This window comes from Pelobates fuscus, chromosome 6, assembly GCF_036172605.1.
Source record: "Pelobates fuscus isolate aPelFus1 chromosome 6, aPelFus1.pri, whole genome shotgun sequence".
Taxonomy (NCBI): Eukaryota; Metazoa; Chordata; class Amphibia; order Anura; family Pelobatidae; genus Pelobates; species Pelobates fuscus.
Genome location: NC_086322.1, coordinates 29,767,222 through 29,792,143, shown reverse-complemented (window position 1 = coordinate 29,792,143; position 24,922 = coordinate 29,767,222). Strand labels below are relative to the sequence as shown.

Sequence of the window (24,922 nt, the reverse complement as noted above, 5' to 3'; positions counted from 1 at the left end):
AAGTTAGAGAGTCAAATATAAGGCTTGCATTTAATTTTTTTCACATTGAAATTTGCCAGAATGGTTATGTTGCCTTTTGAGACCGTATGGTAGCTCAGGAATAAGAATTACCCCCATGATGGCATACCATTTGCAAAAGTAGACAACCCAAGGTATTGCAAGTGGGGTATGTTCAGTCATTTTTAGCTATAATGTTCAGTCATTTTTAGCTACAGGTTTTTTTAAATTTCTCACAGTTTTTTTTACTTTATTCATAATAAATTATGTTTCATATACAAATATTTGATATGAAATGAAAGCCCTGTTTCTCCTGAACAAAATGATATATAATAAGTGTGGGTGCATATAATATGAAAGAGGTGAATTACGGTTGAACAGACATATAGCGAAAATTCCAGTTTTTGTTTACGTTTTGTTTTGATCAGAACGTGTACTATTGACTCTGTCCTGAAGGGGTTAATTGTATTTGAAAAGGCTTTATAAATAGCAATACTTTATTTTGCTGTTAACACTATATCTGTGTGTGTTTGCAGTGACACACATATTACATTGTGAATACTTTGTACAGACAATGACGTTAATACAGATAAACAAAGAATTGCTCTAGAACTGTTTATGGTTTTGCATAAACAGCACCTTTGTACAGTTTTATAGCTAGAGGGAGACCAACAAAGTTATTCATTAAAGAGATTTTATTCACCAAAGAGTAAATTGGGCTGAAACGAAAAATGGTTTATAAAATTTCAGGGAAAAGTTCTGATTGGGAAAAATTATCCTACTAATCACAGTTGTTCTTTCAGGAATGATTCTCTCATACATATTGGAATTCTGTGTAAGTGAATGATATACACAGCTTAAATTTCCAGATTTCAATGTGATTTTTTTTTTTTTTTTTTTGGGCCAAAATAGTCCGTTGCATTTTCAGTTTGGATGTTTTTGGCCTAAAATGTTAAATTCACTAGGGATTTACTTTGGATACCTTGCAATGCACACTCAACCCCTTCACTTCCAAGCAGTCTGCCAAAAAAACAACCCATCAGAGTCCAAGTACTTGGGCTGTTTTGTATAATAAAGCTTGCCTTCAATACACCTGGAATACAGAGAGAACATGAAGGGGGATCAAAGGAAAACTGGCCACAATTTCCCTCTTCTTTATCAACAGCAACATCATGCTTTGATTTGAAAAACCTGTTCCAGTGACGTACGTTAAAGGGACACTCTAGCTTCAGCTTATTGAAGTGGTTATGGTGCCAGTCTACTCTTTTTTCAGTGTTTCATTTTAATTATTTGTTGGACTGATTAAACAGGGCTCTAAAGTGAAGCTTGTAGGTCTGTGGTCAAACCCCATCAGATAATTCCACTTCCTGCTCTTACATGCACAGTGTGTTCTTAAGAGGAACTTGCAGGTGCTGCTTCCCTCTGAGTATTTGCAAGTCCAATGAGTGACCTGTCTATGTGACCATATTTCTTAAAGGACCACTCTAGGCACCCAGACCACTTCAGCTTAATGAAGTGGTCTGGGTGCCAGGTCCTTCTAGGGTTAACCCATTTTTTCATAAACATAGCAGTTTCAGAGAAACTGCTATGTTTGTGAATGGGTTAAGCCTTCCCCTATTTCCTCTAGTGGCTGTCTCACTGACAGCCGCTAGAGGCGCTTGCGTGATTCTCACTGTGAAAATCACAGTGAGAGCACGCAAGCGTCCATAGGAAAGCATTCTGAATGCTTTCCTATGTGACCGGCTGAATGCGCGCGCAGCTCTTGCTGCGCGTGCGCATTCAGCCGACGGGGAGGAGAAGAGGAGGATCGGAGGAGGAGAGCTCTCCGCCCACCGCTGGAAAAAGCTAAGTTTTTACCCCTTTCCCCTTTCCAGAGCCGGGCGGGAGTGGGACCCTGAGGGTGGGGGCACCCTCAGGGCACTCTAGTGCCAGGAAAACGAGTATGTTTTCCTGGCACTAGAGTGGTCCTTTAAACAGCGAATGAGTAGTCTCAGGGAATGTCCGTAGCTGAATGAGACTACTCCGGCTGATACAGTTATAGCAGGTACACATACATAGGAATTTGTTTGGAGTTGTTTTTCTGATTAGGTTACATTTAAAATGAAAGTAGAACAAGAGGGAGAGGTTTCAAGCAAAGTTCCTGATAGTATTTATAGTAAAGGAGAGCACAAAATGTGGAAATAGATTTATTTATTTATAAAATATTTTACCAGTAAGGATACATTGAGATTTCTCTCATTTTAAAGTATGTCCTGGGTCCACAAAACATTACATAGTTACAATAGGATACAATATACAAACAAGCTATATATAAATTTAACACATAACAGGTGATAAATATATTCAACCATGACAGGTGCATTCTGTGCTGAGGTATATTGCCATAGATCTCTTAAAGGATTTTAGATTGAATTAAGATTTGCCTGTGACAAGGTAATGGTTGTATTGTCAAAGCAAACCAAGTGGATAAAAAGAGAACAATATAACCTCAATATTATATATATATATATATATTTATATATATAAAGGGTTTTCCTAATTTAGCCTAAATTTTGAAATTCACTTTGAATACCCAGCAGTTCTCATGTAAGTGAACAACCCTGTAAGTGTATAAATGAATTGGGTAACCTATTAATGTGGTACTCTGTCTTTAAAGGGACACTATAGGTACCCAGACAAATGTAAGTGGCTTGGGTGCAGTGACCCAGTCCCCTTAACCCTGCAATGTCAGCCATAGTGAAATGGCAATGTTTACATTGGAGGGTTAAGATGGCCTCGAGTGGCTGTCTCCCAGACAGAGGCAGAATGACACTGTGTTAAGAAGTTACAGTTTTGTATTCCTAACGCTATAGTGTTCCTTTAATGAACAGCTGATATTGAGATGTTAAAGAGGCATTAATGGGTTGCATGTAAATGCATATCCAATCTTTACACTGAAATTCACGTTTTTGCATTCCGATTCATAAAAAGTGTTCCATACATCCTTGATTTTCTTTAGATTCTGAATGCTGATGAATCTCTGTAATATTGGCAAACTCTCTATAGGCAGCAGGCTGTATAGTGTAGTTAGTGCAGGCATTGTAGAGGGTGCATCACTGCATTTGCCTGCGAGTCATGTTTGGATTTCATTAGGTGCTTTCTGCCTTGAAACAGGCTGTTGCTGATCAGACTCGCTGAAAATGTACCAGTGTTTTATTAGGAGGTAGACCAAAAATCTTAAACAAGGACTCAATTGTATTAAATAAACGTGAACTTTCCTTATGACTGCGGTAAATCCTTCCAAAGTCTGCAGCGAATCGAAGGAAGATTTCCCTTTTTTCTGACCACGAGCCCAGCGTGACAGAATAGTTGCCAAGCTGTTATTTTGCTAATTGCTGAACTCAGCTGCTATTAAACAAGGCACAATCCCTGCCCATTTCTATATTGTTTTTATTTTATTTTTTTGTAGTAAGGATATGCTTGTTTTTACCAAGAGCATAAAAAGGGAACGATTCTGGATTTGCAGGGAGAGACATTGAAAGAGATAACGTACTGTTGTCTTTTTTCAGTAATATTATCAAGGAAACTTTTTTAAATTAATTCGATTTAAAACGATTCCTATTTGTAATAAGGCAATTTCACACCAGTTAAAGAAGAGCAGTCACAGATTAAACCTTTTTTTTTTTTTTTTTTTTTTAAATCCGGAAGGAAAAAAGTGTTTTTTATTTATTTATATATTTGTTTTATTTTTATTAATATTGTTTTTGTATCCATTGGCAATTTTTACCAACAGACATGTGAAAAGTGGAGACTTAAAACAGTGTGTTGTGGTACTCGTGGGAAATGCAGTAATTATCATGAAATACCCTTGTGTGCCTATTCAAAAGGTGGTTATAATGTCTTAAAGGGGACCTTTACAGTGTAAAATGCTCTTTTGAACCCCCCTCCAAACCTGTTAAATAAGTTGTTTACTTACCTGGAATCCAGCGCTAGGCAAATCTCCCGGCGCTGACTTCCACGCCCCTTCCAACATCACAGGGGCCACTCCCGGACCAATCACATGCTTCTCATAAGTTACACCAACTCAGAGCACAGGCACCATGTGGGGAGGGATGGACTAGAGAGGTAGGGAGCACTAATTTAAAAAAAAAAAAAAAGGTGCAGAAAAAATATAAATCAATAAAAAAGGTGCTGAGAGCAATGGAGGGAGGGAGAACAATATAGATGGGAAAGGACTGAGGGGATTCCCCTTTTTTAGGCACTGTGCCTGCTACAGGAAGATTATCACGTGTGTTGCAGAGTTCAGTGCGTGCTGATAACAGAAGTATTTTATGCACAGAATTGACATTAGCAGCCTGGAATAGAGTTCTGGGCTTCCAGTTGTGACGTGTGTTGGGGTGCCATTAGCCCCCAGCACACAATTACAAATATCTCAGTATGTTCAATGTTTTAAGCAGAAACACTGCACATACTGACTATGACCACTCTAAATCACAGAAGTGGTCATGGTGGTTGCAGTTTTCATTAATTAAAATACATATAAAAAGTAAACCGCATATATATATATATATATATATATATATACATATAAAAAAGAAAGATAATTGCACATAAAGGGTGCCAGACTAGTAATACAGATTGTAAAAATACATTAAATTGCTTCACATTCAGAAGTAATAAATCTGGATTGAAGACTGTACAATTTACCCTGTTTGTTTTCCCACAATGCTGCGCGATTTGCTGTTGTCTGCATTCTGGGCTTGAGCGATTGTTACGGGCCAACCAGTATTTTTGACTGCCCCTTTAAAATCCACAAGGATTCACTAGCAGATGAAAGGATTCATGTTCTGTGTTTTGAAGCGGAAATATGTGTGCAAGCTGCCATAAAGCATGATGTCAGATCTGGAAAGATAGTGGAGCATAATTTTGTTTATAAAAAAAAAAAAAAAAAAAAATAGTAAGAGAGAGAAATGGTAGACATATTGTGCAGTCCTTTTGACAGACATTGCAGCTGATGCTAAGAGCTGTTGGCAGGACATAGGAGCACAGAACCAGGAGATTTGACTTTTTTTTTTTTTCTCCTATGGATCATCTTCATTTACATATAGCAGAATAACAATCCAACAAGCTAATGTTTTGATGGATTTCTCGATTAAAAATGGGATTGTTACAGAAGGTGTTGCTCTCCATGGCAGATATGTAGAGCTATGTTTCATTGGAAAAAGTGGCATAATTGCCATTTAATTAATGCCTGCGCTTGCGTGTGAAATAATGCACAACAGAAATTGTTGTGCAAAGCAGAAAAGTGATGTCAATATTGTGTAGGAAATGACAGTGTATAAAAACAAGCTCAAAACTGCTACAATTTAAGTTAATTTATTGCGTTAGAATTCCCCGTGCTGTGCGCCCCCTTATTCTGTTATTGTCTGCTCTCTATAAAATGTGATTGTGAGGGTAGAAAGTTGCATTTGGGCCTCTTTATGTTCTCACACATGATGAGATCATGTGACATCATTTATTAAAGGGATCCTATAGTGTCAGGAAAACAAGGCTGTTTTCCTGGCACTATAGGGTTAAAACCCCTTCAGCCACTTACCTGAATCCAGCGCCGATGTCCCTCGGCAATGCATCAGGCTCCACCCACGCAACTCCCCCGCCAGCTGACGGCCTTGTTTTCTGACGCTGGAGGTCCTAATGCAGAGCGTGAGGATGTCCAGTGTCAGATAATGGACCAAAAGTCAGTTTGGATTCCGGAAGCGCCCCCAGTGACTGTCTAATAGACAGCCACTGAGGGCAGACCTAGAGCTGCAATGTAAACATTGCAGTTCTCTGGAACTGCAAAGTTTTACATTGCAGCACTAGGTGCAAAAGGGATACAGCACCCAGACTAGTTCAATGAGCTAAAGTGGTCTGGGTGCCTACAGTGTCCCTTTAACATATACCGATCTAACGAGATCATGTGAAGTATTAATAATAAAGCCATTATTTTGTATGACACTGTGTGGGTTTACACATAATACAGATTAATTAAGATTAACAGCACACATAAAAATACAGTTTTAAATTGTACAAGGCTACTTAAAATCACCTCAAACAAATATGGTATTCAGTTCCACCATATGGCTATATTGTGTTAAGCTCACCACTACTTCACAGAACCCCAATATCGGTGGGCCCTGCAATAATTCCAACGTGGGAGAGAAATCAAATCGCGCTAGCGCTAAATAAGCTAAAGTGAATTCCAGTGTATTTCAATAATCTGTTGTAATAGCGTTATGAGTATATATTATGCAAAACTAACGTGTTAAAATAATGCAGTGTCAAAACTAAACAATGAAATTGATAGTGCTTTGATGTATACACAATGCACATAATATATCTGCTCTATAACAAATGAAAATTATAATTAAAGAAACGTTAGTATCCAAAACCTCCTCGAATTTACTTGTAAAGGGACCTCTGAAGCTGGGCACACAATACGGCCATATGGTGGCACTGAATCGTCTTTGTTTGTTGAGATAGGTGATTTTAAGTAGCTTTATAGAATTTAAAACTGTATCTTTAATTGTGCGCTGTTCTTTAATCTGTATTGTGTATAAATGTAGTTACGATGGCAGCACCATTCCTGTGAAATGCGTGTTCCAGGTGTGTCCCAGAGTATGGGTTTAGTCAGTTGTTTAATTTAGAAAATATTATTATTAGTATTATTATGGGCATTTATATAGCATCAACATATTCTGTGGTTTACATTATAGGAAGTGGATATTTTACAAGTTGTTTAAAAAGATGAGGTTGTGAAGGCGCTGCTCAAAGGAGCTTACAATCTAATAGGGAATTTATATGCAAACTCTACTACTATGGCTGCATTATTTAATAATTTTGTTCATTTGAAAAAAGAAGATAATGTCTCACATTTAGATCGGCTCATTTTTCAATTCAACAACTAGCATGCTTTATTTACGCTGATGGTTTCAGCCAATGATCCAGCCCTGCACTGTATACTTTCTCAGTTGAGCTAACAGAAGCTCTCTAAAGGGTTTGACTACTTATTATTGGAGGGGTGTATGTAAGTAATGTAAGTAGTAAGACTGTAGTGGTTATGGTGCTTGGAGTGTTTCTTTAGGGGAGGCTGATCAGAACCCAAGAGAGGCAATGGAAGCTGTACTGGAGGATGTAAAATTGTGTTATATGATGTACTGGTGATGGCTGTAAATTGACCAGAAATATTACAAATATTATGCCGAAATAGCTGAAAGAATACAATTATTTTACTTGTTTATTTTTCATGATCTTTAGGATCTTTTAAAATATTTAAAATCATCTATTGCAAATTACGGAAAATTCAGTTGCACCCAAAGTCAATATCCATGCATATGCCTATGAGTAGCTGTGTTGCACTGGTGCTATAACTGCATTATTGCAGGTTGTCAGAGTCCTAGCTTTTCATTATCCACAAATAAATGAGGCCTAGCATCTCATTGTCACCAGCAGTCTGAGATGTAGCTTTTTATTGTCACCAAGTGGCAGAGATTTTGCCACCACTTGCAAAAAAAAAACCAACCCAATAGCAAAACAGAGCTTTGTCTGACACCACATCAGAATTCTGGAAGCGTATCCATTCAAGTTCACAAATTCCAGGTTTCAAGTAACTAAGGGTTAAAAATGAATGCAATCAGTAGAGGGCTACTAGTTTCCCAACTTCTATGGGTTAATTGAAGAGCATGGTCTGTTGGTAATATTGTTTAAACTGTAATTGTGTCTCAGATCCTCCATCAATATTTAGTAGGACTTATGGAACATTTTCGCATTGACCTCTATTCTGGTTACAATATACACTTGAGAGTGAATCACTTGTTACAAATAGTCATACGCTTCTAACATATGAAACTCCAGTATGATTGTTATTACTTTGGTTGTCACCACCAGAATTTGGTCTCTGGTGGTTACATGGTGGTTTTTGAAGTGAAATAAGCCCAGATCAAAAGATTTTAGAGAAAGAGGGTGGACCACTTGTAATTATTGGTAGAACAAATAATTCTCATAGTGCCTGCAAATGCCAGAGTCTGAAGGAAAATTTAGAGTGCTCATTGTAAATCAAAACCGAGAGTACAACACAAGACAGAGTATACCTTCACTAATTACTATTACAAAATATATACCGTAGCTAGCATTTTTAAGTATCGCCAGGAAATATATATCATTTTTGTCAGAACAAGGGTTAAAGCCATATTAAGGTTTTGGCAGCTGTCTGACAGCGTTCATCTGTAGTCATGATTAAGAGATTGAAATATGTTGCATTTTCTTAATCATTTACGGTGCATCTGTGTTGTTGAAATAATCAACTTAGGGCATAAAAATATAAGGAATACTAAAACAGCCATATACCACCTACGCAGATACTCAGACCTCTGCTCAATATGCTGCGGAGAGGCTGCTTCATGGAAGGAGAGCGTCTGTCTCTGAAACGAGAACCCGATTTACTGCTAATACTGCATTAATAAAGTATATGCAGAAATAGGGGTCTGTTTGTTTCATGACTGTCAGCCTTTCAATAACCCGTGGTTCTGAAACTTTAGCTTCTGATATTTGCCTTGCAACAAATAGAAAAAAACGAAATAACTTTAGATTCAACTTAATACACAGCCATTTATTTAAGCTTTAATTAAGAATGTGTCCCACACTTTCGTGATATAGCTAATTTGCACTTTTTGTTCTTAAAAAAAAAAAAAAAATTTAACAAAAAAATAATAATCTCTTAATCTGTGTCACATTGAGGGTCCTGAGCGGCAACTTTGACTCTCAGAATGCATGTTGAGAACCAGTCATTTTTGTTCTTCATTTTAAGAGACGTGAAAAAAACGGTTACCTTGAAATTGCAGAGAACCACTGAATTTTATTTTTTAAATCTAAATATGTGCTGAACATCTTTTCACTTTTTTTTATGTACCATACTTCCACCCTTTTACATTTTTTAATGTGTACGCTTTCTGCATAATAACCATCTCTCTGCTTTAGGAACGTACTAATTTAGTCTTGTAATAGCACTACAGTAATATTATATACATACCCAGTTTTGCCAGAACACACATCAAGCAGCATTTTGACCTGACAACAAGGTCAAGTTTAAATTGGCACTTTTCTAATCTGTCACAAACATATGAGCAAGCTGAAGAGCATTATATGTGCACAGTGTTCCTTTCATGCATTTTAAATAAATGACATAATAAAACGCAGATCCATATTTAAAACCTGTAGAATAGATATCTTCTATACTTTATAGTGACAACAAGAAAGACATTTTAGCCCAAAAAAAACTAGGTTATGACAGCTGAAGAAGGAGCTACACTTTGAACCAATCGGAATCCTGCGTGAATACAGTTATTTATTAGTGATCACAAAATGTGTAGATGAAAATCGACAAATGGCAGCCTCCAGTCGGGAGCAATGCAGGGATTAGTTGGCAGGTTCCACACTATAAATATACATTATTCTTTTATACATGTGCTGTTGAGGTAGTGACATTAGTGTCTATCCAAAAAAGAAAAAAAATTCTACAATGCATTTTAGACATTTTTGTACATTTTTAAAAGTCATATAACAGAAAATTAGAGATTGCTGATCATTCTTTGTTTAAACTGCCCTTGAACCACAGGCCCTGTCCGATCAGTATTTTCCTCACATCCCTGTTCAGTTCCTCTGCTTTTGCCAAAGTCATTTCTTTTTTTGTCTAGTGTGTATCAGTATCTGGTTAGAGCCTGGACAGCGCTGGGCCTCTGTGAATTAATTCTGCTATTTGCTGTATCGCTCCAAGGACTAGCTCTCGCTGTTATTTATGCTGCTGTAATTTTCAATTTGTAAAACAACAAACCGATGAAAAGTATTAGAGGAACGGCATCCATTAATCATTGCAGACGTTTACCATTCTCTTTTTCCTGTGCTACTCAAAGATTATCAGCATCTTGTAGATTCAAAGAATTGGAGTGATTGTGCTGCCTCTCTTCGTGAAAGGCATCCCCCCAAAAAAATGTTTGCTGTTTGATTTTTGGGCAAGAAACCAAAAGGGTGTCTTGAATATCTGTCTATCTGATGCCACTTCGAAAAAGGCAGTCTTCCAGGGCAAGATTTGTTTAAAAACTTTTTTTAAGGATCAAATCACATTGGGGCAAACTATCAAAATAATGTCCAATGATTGTAGTTTGATTCTTTTACTGATGTTTTGCTTCAGATGTCATGTGACTTGCACCTCTCATGATGCTCAGACCGATTTTAAAGTTGCTTGCAGTCCATGCTATTAATGGTGCTGTGGTCTTGGTGGGTGTCTTCACCTTTCAGTACCTTGGACAGTGTCGCTTGCACATTGCAGGATTACTGGCATTCTTCGGTTATACCCAATCTTAGAAGAACACTCCAAATAACTAAAGCACTTTAGCTTGCTGGAGTGCTTTATTTGAGAAGAGTGTGTTCTGCTTTTTTTTCATTTTACAAATAGTGTAGATTTATAAATTAGCCTGGTTACACTCCCCTGACTGTCAATCAGATAACAGGTCCTGTTACTTCCTGGTTGCATAGCTCAGTGGAGCTAAACTCAAGAGGCAGAGCACCTGCCTTGCAAAGACTTCTCACTGGGCTGCATTGACTGGACAGCCACAGAAAACCAGGGCTGGGGTAAAAGGAAAGGCTTACATCTGCTTCAGACAAGATATGCCCCTACTGAAAAAATGCATAATTAAATGAATTGGTAGCAAATCTTCTAAACAACACTTTATCCATTTATTTTGTATTTAGACAGTGAAATGTCCTTTTAACATCATATCCTTTAGGGCAGACACTTGTACAGACTGGCATGTACTTCAATTTGAACTCTGCATGGTCCAGGAAAAGTTGTGAGTTGTGTTGCTTGTGAACTGTAAGGCTGATATAAAATTAAACACAGCTTTAAAAAAAATAAAAAAAATAATAATAATAATTATGTCCAATTTTGCAATGGCCAAAGAGGACATTTTCATTGTGGCTGGTGTGGCTACAGTTTTTTTTACATTATGAAATTACATTATGATCCACTGATAACGATTTATAAAACTGAAGAAGTGTCTTATTTAACTGAACTGAAGAAGTGTCTTATTTACACAGACTGATGTGTAAAGGACATTAGGGGCGTGGGGCCTGGCTGCCATGCAGAGTAGAAGCAAAGTGACATAACTCTTTAGGAGAGTCCTTTAATTCGTATATTAAAATAAACATTTGCCTACTTCTTTGACTGAAGCCAGATAAGAACCATTCGGCCCATTTAGTCTGCCGCATTGTTCAGCTACCAGGACACCATTTGGAACACTTGTTGTACCTATGGTGGAAGTGTGACGAGCAATTTCATCAACGTTTGGCGGTGCGCCCCTCGATTTTCTTGGACCAGATGGACATGGCATCTGGCTCCCCATTATGACCCGTGCCGTAGCAGGGTGGTTTCTCATCTTTTAAATAAACTTAGCAGTTCAAATTTCAGTGTAATGCCGTTCATGATTCTTTGAATAAACCCTTCTGCCAGTTTGGATCTATGCAATAAGTGAGCCAATCTGGTGGTGCTATCTGTTTGAGTACAATGTATATCAGTTCGGAGAGCTGCCATGTCTTAGGGATTGGTCCATTATTAGCTGCAGTCAGGCTCTCTTGGTAAATGTGTGTTCTTACAATTAAGCAGATCACATTGGATGATCCAGAATATTCAGGTACATTTTTGACATTTCTTACTGTTGTAATGGTTTCCTGTGTATTGTTACTTACAAATGACCTGCAATGCAGAAAAGCTTTCTAGGTCCTCTGTGGGTTTCATAATTCCCAGTATTGACTGTATGATAAAACCGAGAAGTTAACCCTTGGTATTGCTGTGTTCAGTAATCAGGTCACACAGTTGTATTTTCCAGTAGTTTGCATTGTTCAGCAGATGTTCAGTGTTCAGAAGTGGCATCGGTGATTAAATCAAGAAACCAGTGATCTCCCAGCACTGCTGCCAGAGGTTCTAGTATCTGTGTCCAGAATGAAACCTTCCTTTAGCGAGCTCTATATGATAAAAGGACACTTTATGCACCCACACATACCTGCAATTTGCAGTTTATTGATCACTGAGTTTATATGGTTATTTTTAAGATTTATTTATTTTTAAGTAGCTGTATTCCCATTTACCCTTTCCGTCCTTACCTTATCTGTAAAGGTTCCTATTTCCAGGGAACCTGCAAAATAGGAACCGTTGCATGCCATCTCATGTTTTTGCACAATCCTCAGGGTCTCGATGCCCTCTCTCTCATGTGCATGGTGGAGATAACAGTCGTGAGGTAACAAAATCACGATCGAAGCTGCAGCTTCCCTTAACTTGTACAGATGCTCTGCAGCTTCTGTTACCTTCACCCATGTATCTTTGTATAATTTAGACATAACCATGAATAACTCTGCGCCCGGCTTCTCTCTAGCCCACCCTGTCCCCCCTCTTGCCTCCCTAAATATAGTAAAATCTTACTTGTATTCAAGTCTGAAGCTGCTGGCTCCAACCCTGAACTGCCTCTGTCTGCTGACATCATCAGAAGTGGTGGTCTGCGCCAATCACAATGCTCCCCATAGGATTGGTTGAGACTGTCAAGGAAGCAGATCGGGGCACAGCCAACACAAGTCAAACACAGCCCTGGCCAATCAGCATCTCCTCAAAGACATGAATTGAATCAATGAATCTCTATGAGGAAAGTTCAGTGTCTGCATACAGAGGGTGGAGACACTGAATATCAGTACTGCACAGTGTGCAGCACTGCCCTAGGAACCCCCTTTAGTAGCCATCTGAGGAGTTGCTAGTGGAGGTATCACTAGACTGTAATGTAAACACTGCGTTTTCTCTGAAAAGAATGCAATAAGCTGTAGTTGTTCTAGTGACTATAGTATCCCTTTAATTCCTGGCTCAGTCTCAGTGGGCGCTGTAACGCCATATTACCTATGACCTGGTTCTAATGATAAAATAACAATTCTATCTCCTCTGTGCACCTCAGTAGGTACTATTTCTAGATGCACAGTATCCTACCTTGGTGCAATTATGTCTGCCTTCCAATTCAAACACTGTGTCACTTAGTTGACCCCAAAATATTTTGGCCGTACAGTAAGGGTTCCAGAGTTTTGGCGGGATTGAATCCTTTTATAGCTAAATGCTCACAGTTCTCCCTGTACCAAGGGAGCATGAAATATGTGGTAGTGTGTACGAATCACAACTCCAGCAGGGGGGAGGCTCTGGGTGCTGAAATATATCCTTCATTTCTTTGTCATGCTGCTTGAAAACGGTTTGACAAAAATTCGACAGATTGCACTTTTACAGGGTTATGTCCTAAAGTGAGAATTTAAAATGAATTTCAAATTTAAGGCCAGAGTAGCCAAACTTATAGCATAGCTGCTTTAGAGAATTTTTCCAGCTCGGCTATTTTAACCTAAACTTGAAAATTCTTACTTAAGTAAATAACCCTGATAGTCTCATAACACCATAACCAATAAAATAAGCTGCAATGTAGAATGTATGCACCCCAACAAAAATCTGAAAGAGACAAAACCTGAGAAATGAATGACATTATCATTGTTGGTTTGGGGGTATTTAAAATGTTCTTTATGGTCTATATGAGTTATACAATGGGAACGTTTTTAATAAGCACGTTTCTGATGCTGCTAATCATTGACGGTGTATTACTGCTCGTTTTAATTATCTCATAAAGTATGTGCAACTCACCTCTGGCTTTGGACTTGAACTATATACTTCTGAACACACCTGTTTTTTTCCCCATATATGTATGCTGCTAATTAGCAGAATACAGACAATGTATTACTTTCATTATAAGGTCTTAAGCTGAATAAATACACGCTTTCCTTGGGGCGTCGATTTATATGGACTTAATAAGATATCCATGTTAACCTTTTTGTTTATAAGCAAAAGGATATCTCCTGCCAGTGACTATTTAGGAAATCTTGCACCAAGAAGATTACATTTAAAAAATCTACATGTTGTTGGAGATTTATCAAAGTGCTCTGTTGAAAAAAAATGGTTTAAAGTACTAAAAGTGGGGCAGTCACCATGGAAACCACATTCCATATATGACCCATCCCCTTATTATATTAATAATGCAGAAAGTCTCATTCCCAGCCCTTTCTTTCAATATATGTTAATATGTAGTTTATTAGAGGGAATGTACAAATATATTGTGCTAGTGCCTCGTATATTGTAATTATTTATAGCGTGCAGTATGATATACCCCTAAGTGTTTGGGAATTCAAGCTGACAGGCTGCAGCCCAGTATGTATGTTAATTTGCTCCAGGATCTACTGTGCACTAACTGCATTCTCTCTCTTTCAGAGTACGTTTTACGGCAGGTTTCGCCACTTCCTGGATATTATTGACCCTCGCACCCTTTTTGTATCTGAGGTAAAGGCTTCTCTTTGCTTTTTTTTCCTTTTCTGTTTTGTTGGGTAATGTCACAGTGTTGTGTAAGGTTCTGTAAAGCACATAAACAACACAACAACACACAGAGGCATTATTTGATAGGGTTTATTCTCTAAACAGCGATTTGTGCTCAAATGAAAACCAGGAAACAGCTAATTAAAGCGGCACTGTCATGCCGAATCCCGTTTTTTTTTTATCCCCCCTCCCGCCTCCACTACATCCAATTGACCCACTAGTCACCCCCAAATACCCCTAAGCCCCCCAGATTACCTATTTTTTAATCTGTATCTTCTGCCCCGCTCTATATTCAGGGCGCCGCCATCTTTGTGTGGGTAGGTGAAGTCCCTGTGGGACATGTCATCTGCCCACACTAGATAGCACTGAGATTCCCGCACATGCCCAGTGAAACACCTGGACATGCGAACGGGAATTTAATCTATTCATTCATTAGTCAGACAGACGAATGAATGAATAGAAAAAATCAGACGAACAAGCTAACACTGAGTATCAGTGTTCGTTTGTTCGTTCGGTTTATTACAAGGAGGGAGCTACCGGCTTGCAGCTCCCTCCTTGTAATATGTAAAGATAGAAGCGGCAGGGAGCAGTGCTCCCCGCCACTTCATAAGCCCCCCATGTCCCCCCCTCACTCTATGGGGGTCAATATGACCCCCATAATAGCACAAGGGAGATTAAAATCTCCCGAATGCCCCTACTCGCTATACCGCGAGTAGGGGCATGTCTACTAAACAGTGAGCATCCGGTGGCTGCTCACTGTTTAAATTTTTTTACATAAATTACAATTTTACATAAATTACTCCCCACGGTATTAGGGAGCTATCTACTAAAAGGCTGAAAGACCTAATTTACTAATACTAAGTAAAGATTACTTAGTATTAGTAAATAATATGCCCCTACTCGCTATACCGCGAGTAGGGGCATGTCTAGTAAGCAGTGTAAAAAAGCATAAAAAGACAAAAAACCCAATAACCTCCCCCCCCCCCCTTGTGCGGCTGGTGGGGGGCCCCCTAAATAACAATAAGGGGGGGGGACACCTACTGTCCTCTCCCCCTGAGCGGCGGGTGGGGGCCCTAAATAAAGATAGGGGGCACGGACCTACTATCCCCCCCCTGGCCCCCACCCCTGAGCGGCGGGTGGGGGCCCTAGATAAGAATGGTGGGGGGGGGACCTCTGATTGGTGGGTTTAAGCCAATCAGAGTGCTCTTTGTCATTTTACACAGCGTGGGAAAGTTCTTTGGAACTTTCCCACGCTGTGTAAAATGACACAGAGCACTGTGATTGGATGGATTTCAAGCCATCCAATCACAGTGCTCTGTGTCATTTTACACAGCGTGGGAAAATTCCAAAGAACTTTCCCACGCTGTGTAAAATGACAAAGAGCACTCTGATTGGCTTAAACCCACCATTCAGAGTGTTCTTAGCCTAATTGCAGGGCGGGGCAAGGCTTTATAAGCCTTCCCCCGCCCTGCGTAGCTCAGTCTGCGCGGAGCCCTCCATGGGTGAAGATGGATTATTTTTTTGCGCTTGGGTTTTTTTATTTTATTTGAAGTTCGACGGGTATGATGGCTTTTTATTTGGCCTTTTTTGGGGCTGAAAAATGAATAAAAAGAAGACGTCAAATGGTAAGTTTAATTTTTTTTTACAGGTTAGTTATTTTATTCCCCCCTCACTATTTTTAGGGTGAGGGGGGTAGGTAGGGGATAGTTTGTTTTGTGTGGGGGGGGGGGGGGGGGAGGGGGGAGGTGACTAGGGGCTTGGGACCCCTAGTCACCTTGATTGGGGGGGGGGATTTTCATTTAGGGCCCCCACCCGCCGCTCTGGGGTGGGGGCCGGGGGGGACAGTAGGTCCCCCCCACCATTCCTATCTAGGGCCCCCACCCACTGCTCAGGGGTGGGGGCCGGGGGGAGGACAGTAGGTCCCCCCCCCTTTTTATTTAGGGCCCCCACCCACCGCTCAGGGGTGGGGGCTGGGGGGGGGAGGACAGTAGGTCCCCCCCCTTATTGTTTTTTTAGGGCCCCCACCCACCGCTCAGAGGTGGGGGTCGGGGGGGAAGGACGGTAGGTCCCCCCACCATTCTTATCTAGGGCCCCCACCCACCGTTCAGGGGTGGGGGCCGGGGGGGAGGACAGTAGGTCCGTGCCCCCTATGTTTATTTAGGGCCCCCACCCGCCGCTCAGAGGGAGAGGACAGTAGGTGTCCCCCCCCTTATTGTTATTTAGGGGGCCCCCCACCAGCCGCGCAAGGGGGGGGGGGGGGAGGTTATTGGGTTTTTTGTTTTTTTATGTTTTTTTACACTGCTTACTAGACATGCCCCTACTCGCGGTATAGCGAGTAGGGGCATATTATTTACTAATACTAAGTAATCTTTACTTAGTATTAGTAAATTAGGTCTTTCAGCCTTTTAGTAGATAGCTCCCTAATACCGTGGGAATTAGGGAGTTATCTACTAAGCGGCTGCAAGATGCAGCCGCGGCAATGAATAGAATCAGAGTTTTTTGTCTTATGATTTTAAAGAAAACTAAAGAAGACAGGAAGAAAAGAATAACAGATCCTGAGAGAGGGGGAGAAGAGGAAGAGATTGAGGAAAGGTAAGTTCAGCGTGACAGTGCCGCTTTAAAAAAATATATCCATCTCGACTATAGTCACATATTTTAGCTTTATTTTCAAAATTCGGATCATATAATTTACAAGTCACTGTTTACTAAAAAACCCCACAAAAAAATAACAAAACCATGATGTGTGAATGTGTCCAATCTAATCCGTGCTATTCTAACAATAGATCAGATATAAAATGCTCCGTCATATTGGCCACCTCCAGGTGCTGATTGCTAAGCCCTGCTGGATTTATTTCTTCATTACAGATTCGCTGGTCATTTTCTAGTCCCCCTCCATCTGCATCTTTGTGGGTTTCTCTCCCCCTCTCTATAACCGGGGTCTTATGGACCTCAGCTGTGCATTCTGCAACATAATACTATAAACCTTATAAAGATGTCTTTACTTTTACCACTTCTTTTTCTACGGCATCACTCAAACTCTGCCCCTGTACCTGGAATTCATATGCTGGAAATGATGGGTTCTGCCAGGATGTCAGCCCACAGGTCCTGATAGTAAATAGCTCAGTTTTTCTCACTTCCAGGTATAATTCAGTTCATGAGATATGATGTTCATTCTGGAAACAAGTAAATTAATCTGTAAATTAAGACCAGAACATGCTCCGTATTTGGATTCTTGTTAATTCTCATGCAATAACAAGACTGGTTAATTTTACTGCTCTCCCAGCACAGAATCGCTTTCACTGACATGAGTTCCTGCAACTCCCTCTGCAGCCGCTCTCTATAGATTAAACTTCTGACTCCCAGCAAGAGGCATGCTTATATCCGAAAATGTGCGAGGGCAAAATCATTGGAATTATGGTTTTAATTGCAGTTTAATTAAGCTCCATCAGGGAAACCGAGTGGGCGCAGCAGATATTTTTAACGGGGCTAATTTATTCAATGCGAAATTGACTTAGACAGACTGTTAATGCGCAGCTGGAAACTTTTTATTAAAGCAAGCGGGACGCAGCTCAATACCTCAGCGAAAAGGTGGGAAAAAGACATTGCATCAGGACAGGCCAACACGCTTCTAATTTAATGGAAAGTATTTTATTAGGAAGTCAGGCACACTGTGTTTGTGCTTATTAAGCGTCGTTAGTGCAGGATCTATGTCGTAATAAGCCTCATGTCCTATTTTTAACTCTTTAAATCATGGGATGCCATTTTGGTCATTTTTCGTCACATTTGTTCCGTTCGAATCCAATATCCCATACTAGTAATTATTGATCACCTAAAAACAACTCCTTCTCTTCTTTGGAAATGTAATAGTTACTAATCGACTGCCCTTGTGACATTTCATGCAGTAAATGTGTTGCTAGTTACTTGTTTAATAAAGTTGGAATTTTAGGTCACAAGGCTTCGATTTAATATTTTTGGCTATGCTTTTCAAATTAACACAATGTGTTAGGGAAAAAAAAAACATCTTTCTAAGTGATTTATCTGCAAAATTGCCCACAGACTTTAATGGTGACTTCTGTAGATAAATCAGATTGTGATCCAAAAATCCTAAATCGAGTCCCATGTTAGGTATATTAGTGCTTCTTCTGCCATTTGGCCTTAATTTCCTGAGCATGTGGAGGACTCGGAATTGGGTGAGTCATTGGTGCTCTCTGCGTTATCTGTCAGTGTATTTCCCAAGCCTTAGCCCTCTGATATATCTTTGACAAACCTATCAGTGATCCCGTGGGACCGGACTGCGTCCTCTGTCCCACCTGAGAAAGCTAATTATAAAATGGGTGATTTGTTCAGCATGCCTGACCGTGATTATGTGTTGTGGACTAACCTTCCACCGATACACCCTGGATTCCCTCTCTCTGTACATCTTAACATGTTTAATCAATACTAAATAGACATGTAGAGGGAAAAAAATAAAAGAACACCTTTCTTGGGTGCAAAGTGATATCAATTCTACAGGAGGAACATAATCAGTTTTCGTCTCTTTAATGAGCAAGATCTATCTTTAACTCTTTGAGTGCCCAAGTCTGTGCTTATACCATTCTGTGGATTCCTTACACTGCACAGGATAGAAGAGAACAATAGATGAAATAATGTTTTCGAATTACTATTTTCTGTATAAGAATTCCAAAGGTGTCCCAAGGCAGCTCCATATTTATTTATGTTTTGTAAATATATTTTAATTGGACATTTTTTAATCCGTTTTTTTTCTATGTAATATGAAGTACAGTGTGGACTTGCAGGTCCCATCAGTTATTTAAGACATCCGTCTAGCAAGAAAAATGATCTTACTAAAGACACACTTCAGAGACCAGCTCCATATTTTTAGCAGATCAGATCTGATCAGGAGACCGTGCTGGAAAACTCAAGTCTCTTATGGAATTATTTAAAACTTCCGCTTATTTACTAAACGCAAAGGGTACTGATACCCTGATATGCATGTGTTTCTTATGCATAACTATACTGTAATCATAGTGTGATCCATGTTACTGATTGGCTGAGCCACGTGCGATATGCATGTAGGTTTCCATCTGATTGGCTGTCAGACTGTGTTCATCGATCAGGGAACATAACACTATCAGGGTCATTCATTAAACTCCAAACTATAGCGTATAAAATCCAAATGTCAAAATTTAAGTCTAAAATAGTCAAGTTGTGACTAAAGCGGAGTTGAAAATCTTCTTCAAATTTTAGCCTAAGGTTTGCCTTTTGGTATTTCGTTGTGCTACAATTCTGCGCGTAGTAAATAACACTGAATTTATATCTGTACCTGTTTTTTTTTTATACATCATGGGTGGAATTTAAATCTTCTTTCTATCAAAGATGCAAACGTTAATCTTAATGTGGGATGTCCCCTAAAAGGAAATGTGAAAGTTCAATAACTTTGCCAGGATACTCCTGTCATCATAACTACTACAGTGTGCCTGGACTAACCCTTTAAAAATGGCAGTGCTGTGCTTCCTGGAGACATAGTGTTAGATTGTGTGTCTGTGTGCATACACACATAATGTTTAAAAACTGCTATTTTGGAAAAAATCTCACATTTGACTGTCAAAGCTTGACTCTCTTACCCTAAATTTTATAATTTTGTTTTCAATTCATCTCAAATACCTGTTCAGTGAATAAACACAATTTTACTTTAGGTTTCATTATTCCTTTAAACAGTGTAGAATGTGTGTCCTCTCAGTATATCCACATCCATTTGCTTATGTATCCCATCCTATCTACAGCTCATCTCTGACTCCTTATAGCTGCATATAGGGAGTTACACTTACGTAGTATCTGTAAAGTAACAGTTTTGATCCACGGCTGTTTGAACCGTTGGTTAAAAATCTAGAATTCCCATTCCATGTACTATCCCAGAATTCACTGAATTCCTGTCCTTGGAATTTTACCAAAAGCGGGTGCCTCATTTTAGAAGGCGCCTCAAGGCTAATCCTCTCTCCATTAATCGTCCCTTGGACCAGCTCTGTTATTCTCATTGACAGTTAGTGCGAAATGTTAGGCCCAGCTGGACATGTCTTTGTCTGCCGCTCTGTGCTGGAAGAAGTGGCTGATAATTAAAGCCATTCAATGCTAAAAGTGCGAGCTTTCCGGCTACTGATCTTGCGCATACACTAAACATCACAACTACACTTTAATGAAGTGTTTGATCATGTTTTCTATAAATCCTTCTCTCCTTTGAACACAAAGAGAATACAAAGCGTATTGCTTTCACTAAGGAAAGAATGTGTATTAGCTAGAACAAGGCAGGGCTACCCTTGCTTGGTAATGATAGGGCATTTTCATAGATCTAAGTAACCTATTAGTGCTAGAGGGGGAGGGGGTCATTTGGTTGCCCATTTCCACAATACCTGTGACAAGGATCTTTGTTCAGATGCAGTTTTTTTAGACTCTCTCTAAATAAGGCTAACCTTTGGCGCTTCAGATATGTTCTGCTGCCGTAGTTCACATCTGAAGTGCCAAAGTTTTTGAGCACAAAAAGGTATCTCAATAAATATATCCAAGTCATAAATATTATGAAAACGAGCTACCAATCAGTGTTTTAGTATATTCCTTTTACCACTAAAGAAACACTCTAGGCACCATAACAATTTCATCAAAATTAAATTGTTATGGTGCCAGCAAGGCCATTGGCACTGGCTCATCTCTAGGGGTTAAACTGTTCTGTTTGCTCAAATTCTAAAAACCGGAAGGCTCAGGCAGAATTAGGCAGTGGCACCGATGACTGCCTGAGAGCGGTCAGCTGATACGCTCAGCCAATCAGTGACTCCCAATAAAAAACACAACTTGAAACATGGTACATTTATTTTCCAGCCAGTTTTATGAGTGGCCTGTCACTGACTGCTTTTACTACTTTCACCAAATCAGTGGCGCCGCTACCTAAGCCTTCCGGTTACCAAAACTTAAGCAAATGGAAGGACAGACGGACAGGAAGATCAGGGTATGGAACACAGACCATGGGGTTAAATTGTTGGAGAACAGTTTAATTTTTAAAAGTGAGCCAGTGCCAGGGGCCTTCTGGTACCATAGCCACTTCATTTCGCACAAAGACATGTGCTTCAGAACATGAGGTAATTTTACCTCATTTTCTTGTTTCTTTTTTTTTTTTGTCGAGGTGGATGATTCAGTGATTGAGCCAAAACACAAAAGTTACTTTCTTTGGTTAGCATGGAAACCTAGATGTGACATCATATATACCCAAATAGACTTATCCACATAAATCCCAACCACCATTGAGAATGCAGAACAGATTCAATGTAGGACCCCTATCCAGCTGTGCCAGGTTGTTTGCATACCCCAAGAAGTGCAGAAGAGCATCATTAACCCCTTAAGGACACATGACATGTGTGACATGTCATGATTCCCTTTTATTCCAGAAGTTTGGTCCTTAAGGGGTTAAATTCACTAATATCATAGAACACTTCTGCAGCACTGGATGGGAAACTTAGCTCTCATTCCAGTTTCATATCTCACAATGTTACGAGGAGAACATTGTCCATTTCTCATTCTAAAAAGCACACAATCTATTGTCCACTTTACTATCCTGTCCCAACTTTTTTACATTTTATTGTAGGTGTACTTTGTAGTTTTATCATCCTTCCAATAAGTTTGCCCTTCTTACTATAACCTATGTTTACATTATGCAATAGAACAAGTTATAAAGTAACTGATCTAGCCATAAAATCCTGTTTTATTCCTTCTGCTTTCTCCTGTAAGATGTTTTTTTGTAAACATTCCTGTTAAATAAGATGGGATATTTTGTCTTATAAAATCACCTGTAATGTCAACATCCCTAACAAGTGGAAACAGGCTTGTGGCTAATTTATTTGATTCACAGCTGAAGCAAATGCAGGCTGGTTATTGCTCTGCATACAAACGCCTGCCCTGGCATTTTATCCCCATCCCTCTTATCCGGCCAGGGTTGTTATAGTAACTATTGACAAGGGGAGAACAAAAAAAGTCTTGAAAAACAAGGGAAGGGCTAAATCCCCTCTAAACATCACACAAAAACTATGTCTAAACATATTTCAATTCTAAAACCTGCTTTAAAAGTTTTACTTTACCTCTTTCAGAAAATGAAACCATCATGTCTTTTACTGTTAGTAATATATTTTATTGACTGACTGCGACCAGGGCCGGTGCAAGGATTTTTAGGCACACAAGTGAAGATGATTTTGGCGCCCCCCCCCCACCCAAAAGCATCTTTACCTGTGTACCTCTTAACCTGCCTTTTGTTTCTTATCCCCTTTTTAAAATGTCTTACCCCCTTTAGTGTGTCTTATCACCTATTTTTTCCCCATTGTGTGTCTTACACCTCACTTGTCTGTGTCTTACTACCCCCCAGACCCTTTGTTTGTCTCACTCTCTCCCAGTCCCTTTGTATCTTTTACTATTACCAGCTCCTTTGTGTGGTTCTCTTTTACCACCAGCCTGTCTATCTCCCCCCAGCCCCTCTGTGTCTCTTTTTCCTCTTCTCCAGCCCCTCTGTGTCTCTTTCACCCCCAGCCCCTTTGTATTTCTACCCCCAGGCCATTTCGTGTGTCGCTTTAATCCCCAGCCTCTTTGTGAACTTTCTCCTCACCAGGCCCATCTGTGTGCCACTCTCCCCGCCACTCTCCCCTCCATGTCCCTTAGTGTTCCTCTCTCCTTCCCTCCATGTCCATTAGTTTTCCTCTTCTTCCCCTTACCTGTCTCTTAGTGCCCCGCATTCCCTTCAATGTTCCTCTCCCTTCTCTTTTAGTGGCCCCCCCTACCCCAGTGTTCCTTTTTCTTCCCTCCCCTGTACCTTAGTGCCCCCCTTAATGTTCCTCTCTCCCCCCTAGTGTTCCTCTCCCCTCCCTCTTTTTTAGTGTTCTACCCCCCCCATCCCATAGTGTTATTTCCCGTTTCCCTCCCTCCCCTGTCCCATGGTGTTCTTTCCCCCCCTCCCCATAGGGTTTTTTCCCTATCCCCCATAGTGTTCTTATAGGATATAGGAAGAAACAGAAATATTAAGCCTTTAATTTCTTAACTATGCTATCATATAGTAATGTACATTGACCAGCCACAACATTACAACCACTGACAGGTGAAGTGAATAACATTGATTATATCGTTATAATGGCACCTGTCAAGGGGTGGGATATATTAGGCAGCAAGTGAACAGTCAGTTCTTGAATTTCATGTGTTGGAAGCAGGAAACATGGGCAAGTGTGCAGCTTGGTTGGGGTTTCGCTGTCCGCCACCCACCCTGGACCCAACACCAGGATCCAGCTCCCAGTGGGCAGACCTCTCCTACTCTAGAGAGCGTAGCAGGAACAGCTCTTAGAAGCGCTAGTGATTATACTCAGGGGACTATAGTGATCATAGCCATCCCCAGGGTGTAGTTATTCAATCCCCCAAACATGAGCCAAGACTTCATAAAGAGGTAAAGCATCTCGTTTAATGGTAGCCTCAGCTGGCCTTTTATGCAAGTCCCCATGCAAGGGAACACCCATGTTGACCTTGTGGGGGACAAGATGACAATTGTTACAAACCAATCGTAACAGTAATTAAATGTATGACTGGCCAGTAGTTAGACTGTTCTGAGAAATTTTAGGTGACTCACTCATAACAATGTATGGACTAAAATGTAGAACAAGAAAAATGTATATGGTTTACATAGATTGATTTCTAAACACATTTATTGTAGTTTAAAGACTCATTACTGTGAATATTATTGCTGTGGAGCTCTGTTACAGTCAGACACAGCAACAATAAGGAACTCATAGAAAAGAGGGACTGTCCCTCCTAAAAAGGGACACTTGTAATGTATGATGCCCAGCTCTTCCCAAGATTAAGGAGGCAGAACTGCATGGATATAAAACGCCCAAATAACTTGCCTACACATGTATTTTTTAATATATATGTGTGTATGTATAATTGCATAATTATCTCAATTGAGATAAATATATAAAATATTTGATTCAAGAGGCTGTTTCTCCTCCCACATACAATATGCATTATTTCTCGGTAAGTTGAGAAACTCTGACAAGAAAGTGCCTCTCAGTCTAGTGTTTTACTGAGCGTAAGCCAAGGAACTGTGAAACTCTGCGCACGTCTCCCGGTGCTTCTGATAATGTGGCAATGCATCCTCTCCCTGGTTGTTCCTCTGTTAGGAGGTTTGTTTTTAGTCATACAGACTGCTGTTTCATTACACAAACTAAATTAACATTATGCTCTTGCCATGTGTTTTTACTTTGATATCAGCTTGCAAAATAGTCACATTTCTGAAAAAATATTAAAAGCCATGCATCGTTCTTGTATGCTTTACATGTTAAAGGAGATCTGTCACCATTAGGTATGCCTGCTTTTTGGACACAGCCATGTTCGCTTGATTAGCATGACTAACCCTCCACATTTGATACTGAATGTGTTTACAGTAGTAATACCTGTCAACTG

At 39.8% G+C, this 24,922-nt stretch overlaps 1 protein-coding gene across 1 annotated transcript in view; it reads left to right on the top strand.

The window, feature by feature from the left end:
- The window catches only part of SFXN5 (sideroflexin 5), a 236,662-nt gene that overhangs the window by 24,411 nt on the left and 187,329 nt on the right, over window positions 1–24,922 (top strand). Inside the window, exon 2 of the mRNA XM_063457586.1 lies at window positions 14,345–14,413. Within this exon, the coding sequence (XP_063313656.1) occupies window positions 14,345–14,413 (69 nt within the window). The remainder of the gene's footprint in view (window positions 1–14,344; window positions 14,414–24,922) is intronic.